General features: G+C 38.7%; 1 protein-coding gene across 2 annotated transcripts in view; it reads left to right on the forward strand.

Moving 5' to 3' along the window:
- Positions 1-12,141, forward strand: part of CHN1 (chimerin 1) — a 92,063-nt gene that overhangs the window by 36,091 nt on the left and 43,831 nt on the right. For both annotated transcript variants that reach the window (XM_054278458.1, XM_054278460.1), the window contains one exon: positions 9,318-9,606. In XM_054278458.1, the coding sequence (XP_054134433.1) occupies positions 9,318-9,606 (289 nt within the window). The remainder of the gene's footprint in view (positions 1-9,317; positions 9,607-12,141) is intronic.

Here is a 12,141-nt window from a genome sequence, read left to right on the forward strand (position 1 = left end):
AGCCCTCTGTGGTGGAGAGCTTGTTTAATAATTAGGATGAGGATAATGAGGAAATGGGTAGAGAGTGTACTGGTGGTAGGCGTTGAAGTGTGATGGTACTGCATGTTCTTTTGAGCAGATAGCTGCTGTAGCACATTTAATTGGTTACCATGGTTTCCCTTCCTGCAAATTCTATTGTTGTGATACAGAGAATGAATTGAAATAAGGTTCTGCAGCATGATTTTTTTAAAAAAAAAAAGGTAATAATGTCAGCCATGATTATGAGTCATGTTTTCTTTATGTTTGGAGGTTTGGGCACATTGAAGATTATGTAGCACCAGGAAAGAATTCTTCAGGTGAAATGAATGTCAAAAATTAATCTTTATTTTAGTCAACACGTATTGTGCAAATTCATACGCATTCTCAATCCATGAATTATGACATTTTTTTAAGCAACTAGCCACAGGCGTTTTAAAAGGAGACCTAATTGGTAGGCTATTAGGGCATAATGCTGCACATGAACCTTTTAAGTTTCAGAGGATGAGTGCATTGGTAGCTGGATGCTGTTTATATCCAGTGGGCTCTTTTGGGACATGTGTGTAGTGCTGTTCCAGAACACGTGTGGATTGCTGTGGGATTACTTACACATGTAGAATTCAACTTCTGCAAAAGGCTTCTTGAATTCAGAGATGAACACTGTTGATCTGCATTCTGCTGAAAAGCCTTGTTGTTCATACTGGGACAGGGGAGAGCAGTTGGGGAAAGAAGAATTGTTTGAAACTACTTTCTACATGATGATAGCTGAATTATGTTTTTTGAATTATGAATGTATCAAAATCCGATCATAGTTTATCCTGCATCTACAGCTGATCTGTAAGTAGTCAGAAGGAGCCCAGCAGAGCAGTAGCTAACTGCATCTCTTCCCTTTACCATGGTAACAGTATTCTGACATCATGCTAGTTGGTAGGGAAAAATTCTAAAGACCATTTTAAAGACTAAACTTTGCATATCTTTCTATGTATTTTTTACCTGATTTGCAAATGAAGTGATTGGCAGTAGCAAGGGTTGAATTCAGTTTCTAGAATCCTTTCTAAAATATTCATACAATATTCCTTGGTTGCTAGCTGAAAAGAAAAAACAACAGGGGAAAAGGTGGTAATAAATTCTGGAGCTTGCTTTTCTGCTTCAAGTAAAACAATTGGCCCTCTATCTAGATGATGTTCCCTGTAAAAAGTTTCTTTTCCTACATAAAATTTCACACTAAATAATTGACTCTGTTAGTTTGTCAATAACATGTAAGGTTCAGCTATCAGTAAACACCTGAGGTGTCTGCTTATCATCTGCCTTATGTAAGTGCACCTGGGCACTACTGAAATGGCTTCACTTAAGTTTTTAGAATAATAATAAATAGCTACTAACCTTAATGAGTAATTAACTGGCTACCTAGGTCCTCCCACAGACTAGAATGCTTTTTTCCTTATGGTTCATGTCTTCTTGCTGTGTTCCTGTTCTCCTTCCCTCCTCTTCCCATCTGTTGTTGTTGTCAGCTCTGTTTTCTTTTGGCTAGAGTGTCTAATTTATCTTTAGCAATTCAGTTTACTGCAGTGTTTCTCCTGCTGGTGTTAAATTCAGCACTTCTCAGAGGAATACTCTCTGCTCCAGCATGCTGTGAACATTTTTGGGAGAGCTTGTCCAAGAGATGCCTATGCTCAGTGTGCACAGCTCATGTTCATTTATGCCATGTCCTTCACCTGGCTGCAGCTCCTGCTGTGATCTGCTGGCCAGCAGAGCCACTGGGCTTGGGCTGAGGTACCAGGGTGGAGCTCAGGAGCTCTGGGCTCACTTCTTGGCTTCATATATGACTTGGCTTTAGGCCATGGAGTTCTGCAGGCCTCATTTCTCCATTAGAGAAGCTGTTTTCTCTTCTCTATTATCTCACATGCTCGTTCAGTACAGAAGTCTAGGATATCTTAAAAAGATAGACAGACTGGAAGTTGTACCTCATCTCAGTCTACCCCCAGTCACAGCTCCTGAGCAGGAATCTGTGTTGCACTTTGCTGGTTTTATGCTGCATAATGTCTGCCTGGTTTAAAGCTTCTGGGCACTATTGGAGTTGAAATAATAGCTGAAAAAATCAAATTGTAGTGCAATCAGTTGCTAATCAAATTGTGTATGCAAGTACAATAATGCCCTCCTCCCCTGTCAAAGCATATGTATCTTTTCAGTCTTCTGCAAGTCCTACTCAAATGCCTCTTTTTCTCTACTGCTTTTAGAAAATGCTAGGTAGAAATCTATCTGAAAGTTGGCCCTTTTGATTGGCCTCTTATTTTGGATATTTTTGGAATTCATATTTAGAAATTTTTGTATTTGGAGAAACACCTTTATTCCTGTACTTCATAGATACTGTGGGTGCTTTATAGACGTGTTTTCAAGATAACACACAACAACCTTACATTGTTGTTTAATGTCATAATTGTTTTCATCTCAACATTTATTCATTATTCAAACACCAAAAGAACTGACACCAATAAGTGTTATCTGGCCCAGTTTTCCTTTTCCTTCTCCCTCCTTTATACTTGGTGAAGCTCAGCTGAGTATGGTTCTTCCTGATTTGATAGGTGCTAGAAGGAGAATCAAGCTAATTTTTTTTCTTTTGTATCTTGAGATAAATGAACTCTAACAGTTTCAGTAATAAATTGACATCTGCCCCATTTATTGTTGCACTTGGATGAAAGAAGAAATTGTATGCTAGAAAACCAGAACATAACAGTAAAAAAGCTATTAATCTTCATTGATGAACTGTTAGTAGCCCCAAGAATTCTAACAATGCATGCTATGTATGCAGGAATTATTTCACTTATGTTATTATGCTTGTTTATTGTTAAGGAAGAAAGCTTTGAGGAAAAACCATTTAGAGCGCAGGATGAGTATATTGGTGAATCTCACTGTTTGCAAAGAAGGGATGAGTGAGTACCAGAAGATTAGAGGTAGAATACACTGAGAAAACAAGTTAAGTGAATAGCAAATTCTATAATACCTTTAAGAAAGTTGAGTAAGCCTGCATTGTAAGCTTTGAATTAGCAGTGGCTTAAGGCAAATCAGATGTGACAAAATCTCTGTGGAACAGAAATCTTACTGTAGTTTTTTGGGTTTTTTTAAATCTAAGTGAATTTGGGTTTTCTTGAGACCCTGAAAAACAACCTGCTGTGTACCTTAGGAAAAAACCCAAACAAACAGGAACAACAGCAAAAACCATGTTGCTCCACTCTGCTCTTCAAAAACCTTTTCTGGACTTGCAAAGCTGTTTTACAATAAGAACATTTCTTTGGGTTTTCACTTGATGTCTTCCACTCTGGTTTTCTTGATATACTGAATTAAAATATCCACATTGTTTTAGAAGGATAAATTAAGAGCAAGTTGGTTTTAGTGTGAGAAAGTCTAGAGAAGAAAAAGAGAAATGTGACAGTCATGAGTAATTTTTGGACTAAAGGAGGGTTGATTTTGAGTAGATACAAAAGAAATTTTTTTATGATGAGGGTGGTGAAAACTGGAACAGGTTGCCCAGAGAAGTGGCAGATGTTCCATCCCTGGGAAAATTCATTGGATGGGGCTCTGAGCATCCTGGTCTAGGTTAAGATGTCACTGCTTATTGCAGGGAGATTGGACTGGACAACATTTAAAGGTGCATTTCCACCATTCTTGGTCTCTATGAACTTATGGCCTTGTAGGAAAAGCTAAGTGAAACAAAAATGCATATGTTTGAGCATTATGCTGTGGCAGTTTTCTCTCCATAGTACACAATTGCAGTGGACTTCCTGCTACATTGCTGATGCTGTTCTGCTTCAAAATATACCAGAAAAACAACATAATATATGACCTAAAATGAAAACATTTACATTGAGCAAACATCATATATGATCTAAAATGAAAACATTTACATTGAGTAAAGTTTGCATGCACATTTGGAAGTTTGCTGAGCAGACAGTGGTAGGGTTGATGCCTTAATTTAGGTGGATTGAAACACAGTTCTATTTTCGAGTAATATGAAAGCTCTCTGTAGCATGAAGCCACATGGTAAAATTAAGTCTTGAAGAACATTTCTTAAAAAATTTTTGTAAGCCTTATTTATGTATTAGGAAACTGTGAAAGTAACTTTCCTGCAAGTAACATTTCCAGATGATCTTTATCCAGGCAAGCTGACATAGGTCTCCAAATATTGCTCTCATGTACAGAGAAGGTACTGGGCTTTTAATACGTTCCTGTGTGCATGTAGAATTCAAATGTGTCTTAACCACTAACTACAGTGAGTGTATTCCCAGGGAGCATGGAACTTTCACCAGGTAGAAAAGGCAGTAAAACAGTGCCCAAAACATTGGTATTGATTCTGATTCAATCATCAAATCAATCCCAGCAATTTATATAAGGTTAAATAGAATAAGGCATACAGGCACAGTACTAAGAAGAGGTCATGCATCTGTTCAAACCAAACAGATTATTTTCAAATGCTTACCACTGATCAAGAACACTAACATTTACCTTAAGTATTAAATGGTCTTACTGCACATTACTAGCATACCATAGTACTTGATCAGCTGACGTATTTTCAGAATTTTAAGATGGTGAAAATCAGCTGTTGATGGTAAAATAATACATTGAAGCAAAGGAATTCTTTTCTAATTTTGTTAGATTTATTTGTGAAATGCTCTGTTATGGGTACCAAGGGCTGATAACACTTCTTATTCATTGCTTTCAGCAACTGTTGGCTACTGCTGATGCCCTAGAGCAGTTGTTTTGTCCCTGACAGTGCTTAAGATCCACAGGGAAGTGCCACTGCTCTGGTTCTCCCTGCCTGCTGTTGGCAGGCCATTTATGCAGAATTGTTTTCCAGATTTGACAAGGAAGTTTGGGCACTGATGTCTTCAGCCTCAGTTGAGACAGACTGCTGGGGAGCTGTTACCAGTGATACCCTACAGGCTCTGAGCTTTTTTGTTTGATCCAGGTTAGACAGAGGGAGTGGAAGATTGTGCCTGCTTTGGCAGGGGATGGGCACGTTGCAGTAGCAAGTCTAAGATCTCTTTTCTCTTTGTAAGGATGATGAACTCAAGTATCATGCATTCAGCATGGGTGTTACCAGGTTTTAGGGTAACTTTACACTAAATTGATGTTTGTCAAGCAACAGTCAGCTAGCTAGTACTGCCCTTCTAAATGGCTCTGGAAATGTATCCATAGTGGCTGTGCTCTGCCACCCTTCCCAGCCTTAGCAGCAAGGATTTTTTTGTCTCCATTTGTATCAATCCCTAATGTATTTGACTGCATTTATACATATTGTGTTCTTGTAAAATACTGCTCAGGTTTTGAAAACTATGTTATTTTTCAGGCAGGTATTCTGGGAAGTTGGCAAGTTCTGCAGTTCCCTGGCCATCAGCAGAAATGTTGTTGCCAATGAGTATTAAAAAAAAAAAAAAGCTTCTTTCAGGAGCTGGAGACCTTCAGGGATAATTGTGTAGAAGAGGTTTTGGCTGCATGCAAGGCTTGTCTTTCTTTGACAAGGAAATGGGCCAAAAGAGGATCTATGGAATAATTTGTTTTCACCCAAGAACACAGCATGATTAAGAGACATTTGTGATGGCAAGATTCCTTATATTCCTGTGGCTTTTTATGGAGTGTCAAGAGTCTAGTCATAAGTGTTGGTTCAGAGTTCTCAGAAAATAGAAGTGAAATTCTGGCACCTAATTTTAAGAAAGACTTCTGCTTTCTGGCTGCAAAGCACATTACGACACTTTCTCCAAGGGAAGATTAAGTCCAAGTGACCTTTAGGCTCAGTCTTAAGTTTTCCCAGTTCAATGTATGAAGTTGCTTGAAATGAAGGAGGACGTGAGTAGTCCTGAGGGATATTAATTTGTCATTTGATTGCAGCTATGCACTCTAAACAATGCCTCTGTCTAGAAATTCTTCTCATCATAAAATAGCTGTGAAAGTGGTGAATAGCTACTGTACCAATTCTGTATGTGGACTGTAAAATTCATTCTCTCAGATGGGAAGAGAGTGTATCTGTGCTCTCAATCCTTCCCTTTTTCCTTTTGTTTCTGTACTGAATGCTGCATACAGGTAGGTGGCTGATTCTGAGGCCTGTCTCTCATGGCATGATACCCAATTCAGCTCCTCAGTCCTTTATTATCCTTTATTACCAGCCACATTTGCTCTACTGTTTAATACATTTTCCCACGTTATCTACTCTGCCCCACTGGCAACCAAAGGAACGAGACAGTGATTTCAGACAACTTGGAATAAAAAAAGTCTTTTATCTGTAGTCCTGGTGCTTGCAAACAAATGCACAGTGGACACAATGAGACTGTTTGACATGTCAGAGGTCTAATTCTTTTTCTTGGAAAAACATCTGATGTTCTCCTGTATAAACCAAAAGAGAACATACTTTATCTGTGTCCCACTTTCTACTTATTAAACAAAAAACAGCTGGTACCAGTACTTGCCTTTGGAGGAGAGCATTAGGAAGTTGAAATATCAAATCTTGGCTCTACTTAGTTGCCATGGTGATGTATAATTAACTAGGCTGCAGGAATGTGACAGAAAGTAAACATCAGGAAATAGTCTCGCTAGTGGAAAAATTTAAACCATAGTTTTAAGTAAGATTGAAGATTAAGTCTTTATTAATAATTTTCAATTGAACATATATGCTTTTCTGAATATTGTAATTTGATAGAAGTAGTGTCATTATGTGGTCAGGAAAAATTTAAATTAATCTGAAAGAAATAAAACAGGAGTCTGAGACACATTATTGACAGTACAGTCTTTGTAAAAGGCTGGTGTTTCATTGATTTGTGGAGATTTTGGGAGTTTATTCCCTTATTACTAGTAGGATTCTATTTGAAAACCAGTACCTTTCTCCACAACATATCCAATTAGAAAAGAATAAAGGAAAAAAATCGATTTGGAACAAATGGGAAATTAGATAAAGGCAAATAATTCATCTCTTGGAAACTCTATTCCTTATAGTATCAATGACACACTCCATGTGCAGCAGTCTGAACAGATCTACAGCAGAGGGGCTGCTCAGTAAAACACACCTGGGGTAGGAGGGTGCACCTTCTCACCCTGTGGGAAAGAAAACTAACTTTTTAACAAGTTCTGTCTCTTTTCTGCATTCAGTCATCTTGTTCTTCAGAACAGGACTTCAGAACCAGACAAGATTGGTTTTAGATTTTGAGGGATGTTGCCAAAATCAAAACACTGTGTGTACTTAGTAATAGGCCTTGTGATGCTTTTCTGTGCCTTATCCTCCTTGATAAAATTAGTGTAATAATTTTTCTTCTAGAAAACTAAGAGCAATAAGTGACCTCCAGCTTGCTTGAAACTCTGCTTTAAGTAGTCAGAGCATGTTACTGATGAGAGCAGCAGTTCACCTGCATCTCTTAATATAAGTAATTCTAATGTATATGTCATTTAAGGCCCATCATTCTTCACCTTCAAACTTCTTTGGTTCTCCTGATGAAGAGAGAGCCATCAAGGTGCTTGTGTGTGCTCAGTGTGCATTATTCCCACTGACCTGAGCAGATGACAGTGAAGGTTGCTCACTTTGGCACTGCAAAGTGCTGAGCCCTCTTGGCTCATGTGGATGTCTCTGACAGTCAAGGGTGCATGAAGAGGACATCTTGTGGTCAAAGCTTGTTTGCAATACACTGTGATGAGTATAAAGGTGTCCTGAGGAGTAAGTCTGAATACATCTGCCCCTCCTGCTATAACTTAGGACATTATCTTTCTGCTTTCTGTATGACTTGTATTTACTCAGAACTGCATCTTCTGATGAAATTAGCGTTGGGTAAAAATGTATTTCTTTCTGTCATTTTGTAATTTCTCATGTTTGATTCAATGACCTTTTAGTTTGTATGACATAAAAATATGCATGGAAGTACCAGTTAATCTGCAGGAAAATGCCCACATAGTTCCTACACATTGTGTCCCCTTTCCTTACTGAGCAGGATGCAGATTCCATTTACGTTTGAGTGTTTTGCAGAAGTAGCAGTGTCTGAAGTTGCAGTCACTGTCAGAGCTATTGATAGGGTGATGGGAAGGTTTGGCATTTTGATGTAGAACAGAGAAAAAAATACAGACTCTAGAACCATCTATTTTTTGTCCATATTGGCAAGAAGAATGTCATATGTCACCGGAGGCAGGGTCTAAAATTATGCTTCCCCCTGTTTGGCGAGGCCCTGCTGAGCAGAGGAGCCACTTCAGCAAAGTATCATTATTTACTGTGTTCCTTAACATCTCCAATGAAGCTTTTGATTGTAAAGTGAAACCAATCCATCCTTTCAAATCTAGTTCTTAAAACTTATTTGGCACATCTGACCTCATAAGGGGGCCAATACCCTCGCTGCTGTCTGACCACAGAAAGCTCTGGAGTGAGCTGTGAAAGCAGCTTCTTGCCTCCATCTTCCCCACAGGAAATGTTGCCAAGTGCAAACACTAGTGTGTTTTCACATGTTTAGACTGCTTTGAGGCAGAAAATGGTTGCAGATTCTAAGTGCAGTTTTTAAAAATATGCTGCTGTTCAGGTAAATTGAGCATTCTTAGGGTTGCCAAGAGCCTGTATCAAAATGCTGTTCCATCCTGATGGAGAATGGCTGGTGTTGGATAGCTTTCGTGTTATATATCCTGTATATTACAAAGATTTGCCTGAAGCTTGGGACTTAACAAGCAGAACACAGAAGGACTCTTGTACAAAGCTTGAAGAGTTAGTCCTGGGCCTTTGGCCAGGAATAAAGAATGCTTGCCCTTGTGCCATTTTGTCCTGTGCTGCTCGGGTTCTGGCAGCAGTTCTGCTTCAGTGTAATTGTTGGCACTGGAGCTCAGCTGAACCTTGAATGGCCTCTTCCTGCAGCAAGCAGGGGAGCAGAGCTCTGAGACAGTATCAGAGCTGTGGATGGATCGGCTCTAATAGAGGGCTCTGTTATGAGAGCTGCTCATAGCACAGCCAAGCCAATTCACTGCAGTGATAAAGTAGCAAAGCAATAAAAAAAGCCATAAGGAGTGTGAAGTAATTTTTCAGTTTTTCCATAGATAATGGAAAGGCTAAAAGAATACCAGAACAAGCAGCTCCTTCTGGGACAGTACTGTTTTGGCTATCTCTCTACAGTTGTTGATCTCTCCTTCCTATCTGTGCTAAGTAGTAATTCCCCAGCTCAGCTGGACCAGACACAGAGCACAGTCACAGCTTTAAGTGATAAAGTGTTTTTAATTGTTTGCAAAGGCTTGCTTACTCTTATTTATTCTGCTTACTGTTCTTTAAAAAAAACAACTTTCCCATTTCATTGAGGCAGATTTGGAAGTCAAACCAGAAACTTCAGACTCTACTACGATGGAAAACACTTTGTTGGGGAGAAACGTTTTGAGTCCATCCATGACCTGGTGACAGATGGATTGATTACTCTTTATATTGAAACGAAGGCAGCTGAATACATTTCCAAGATGACAATTAATCCAATTTATGAACACATAGGATATACAACCTTAAACAGAGAGCCAGCACACAAAAAGCATATGCCAACCCTGAGAGATGAACATGATGGCAAAGAGTCTACAGGAGAGGATGAGGTAGCAGAAAAGAGGGTAAGCAATTGTTAACCCACTTTTTTTTTTTCCTGTTAGACTTTTTCTTTTGTACTTTTAACCTTTCCCCTCTACTCTAAGTACTAAAGGTTTCTGCAGCTATTTAGTCTAAATAGTTATTTCCAGTGTTACATTAACAGTAATATTTAAACTGGTTATAGAATTTTGTAATGGTAATTTTTGCATATTGCAAATTTTCATGATTTGGAGGTTAGTTATTTGTCATTGTAATTCTTCAGGTCTTTTTATAGTTATGGATGTTACCATTAAGCCACCCCTTTACTTCAAATGGGCAAAGAATATTTAATCTTTAAATTGTTTATAGTATATAAGACAATTGCATTTTATTTCTTAATATATTCAGATTTCCCCAAACAAATGCATTCCATAACCTATTCAGCAGTCTGCATATAACAACAGTAAAGTTGTCCACATTATAAATAAGACTGTTCATTAAGTTGATAAAATGTTAAAACATTTCACTTGGCTAAGTTCAGCCTGTCAGAAGCTGACAGAGCTATTTTTGGCCTCAGCCAGACTTGCAAAGAGGGATTGCTCTCTTCAGAGAGTTGCAGTATCAGCTGAGAAGTAATTGCATCCTGGATTATAAAAGAAAAACTAAGAAGGAAGAAATCTTAGAACTAGTGAATTAAGGGAGGTTGGGAATGTACTGGGCAGACAAAGCAGCTGCCTGAAATTTTATTTGTGGTTGAGAGACTAAACATAAAAGGAAGCCATAATGTAAATTCCATCGTGTTAAATGAAATACTTTGTTTATTGAAAATCTGACAAATGAAAGTATTTTAAAAAGGTATTTTTACACACCTGAAGGTGTTAATGCATGTATAATAGTCTGATATGCTTCCCTATTTCACAAACTTCAGGATGATATACATTAGGTCTATCTATCTAATATGTTCATAGTGCATAGAAGAAATGCTAACCTTAGTTGGGATCTTTTGTCTCTCCAATCAGAAATGTGTGATTTTAGTTTTTGTGGATGTGGAGGAAAGGTCTGACTGACAATTTCCAACATACATGGCTATTACAGTGAAACTAAGCTCCATACTGAGTCCACAGAGAGAGAGGCTCATAGCTTTGGTCCCTCAAATCCTCCTTCAGCAGAATCTGTCATTCTGCACTGAATTTGCTGAGAGATGAAGCACCCAACTTAGCTTAAAGTATGAATCTTCACTGTTATCAGATCATTTTGACAAAAGAAATACTGCTGGGATAGTGAAGCTAGCTGACCACATTTAATATCCAATTTCTCGCCTGTTAGGTAGCAGTAGTAGAGGGGTGAGTTATCACTTACAGCTCCTGACAGCCACTGCTTCCAGGGTGCTGTTTCAAAAGGATTCTTTTTGCATATTATCATAGACAGTTTATTATAATGCAAAGCCTGGGTAAAAATCTTCTCTAAGTCTTCTGGAAGTTACCAGTTCAGGTTTCTTTGGTAAAATTAACTTTTCCTGCATTTATAAACTTTCAAGTGACAGCAGAACTCTGTTCTGTTACATTTTTTAGATTGATGAAACAGTGTTCATAGTAAAGAGATTTCAATGATTAGTGTTGAAGAATGCTGGTTTTTTCCACAGATTCCACTCATTGTGTTATGTCACTCACCATCTGTTTTGAAACATTTTTCATTAAATAGCTCAAGGACTGTTGAATATTTCTCAGACACTGAAATTTTATGTGAAAAACCTTTAAACAGGTTAAACACATAATCTCAGCATCCCACTCCCTTCATCTGGACTTTACAAGTGACTAAAGTTCAGTGTGGTCTTTGTCACCGTGGAGTGGCACAGAGGTGACATCTTGGCTGTCTTTGCAGCTCTCAGGGCTTGGGTGGGAAGATGGTACAGGTTTTCCTGCATGTCACTTCACCCAGCAAATCAGAGTAAGGCATTCAGCCCCATGACCAGCACCTGATCCCACCAGCAACCTCAGCATTTGGAACAAGCAGCTGTTTATAAATAAGTCAAGTAGTTTTTCTTCCTTTTTGGTGGCAGGGCTGGCAGGTTGATTTCTGTTGTCCAACATGAAGAGAATATCATTGAATTGCAATGAACCAAAGAAAATTGTTCAGAGTTCAACATGAAAAAAACCCATTGTTTTATGACCCAAGCAGCAAGATCTGTGTGCCCATTAGCCCCATGGTGAGGATGAAAATTTCCTCAGTGTGTGCAGCGTCTGGCAATTAATGCATGTTTATCAGTTTTGTAATGCACAGCTTCTCCCTGCACTGTATGCTTCTTCCTCTGTAAAGAGAGAAAGAAGTCTGGGTCTTTAACGTGATCATCTGACCATCCTGAGCCAAAATATGTTCCCAGATTTGCAGGCTCTGAGGCTGTTCAGATACAAATCTAAATTTGTGCCTGTGACTGTTGCCCAGTCATGTGTGGGTGGTGCATGGAATAGAAGTCCTTCAGAAGCAAAGAAGAGACACAAAACCAGTCAGAGCCTGTGGAATAGCTGCTGGGAATGGAGTCTCACTTTCTGCCATGGAAACTGGGCAGCTAGAGAATACAC

The sequence above is a fragment of the Melozone crissalis genome, unplaced genomic scaffold (genome assembly GCF_028551555.1).
Source record: "Melozone crissalis strain CALT ecotype California unplaced genomic scaffold, PUWL_Pcris_2 ptg000023l_1, whole genome shotgun sequence".
NCBI classification, from domain to species: Eukaryota; Metazoa; Chordata; class Aves; order Passeriformes; family Passerellidae; genus Melozone; species Melozone crissalis.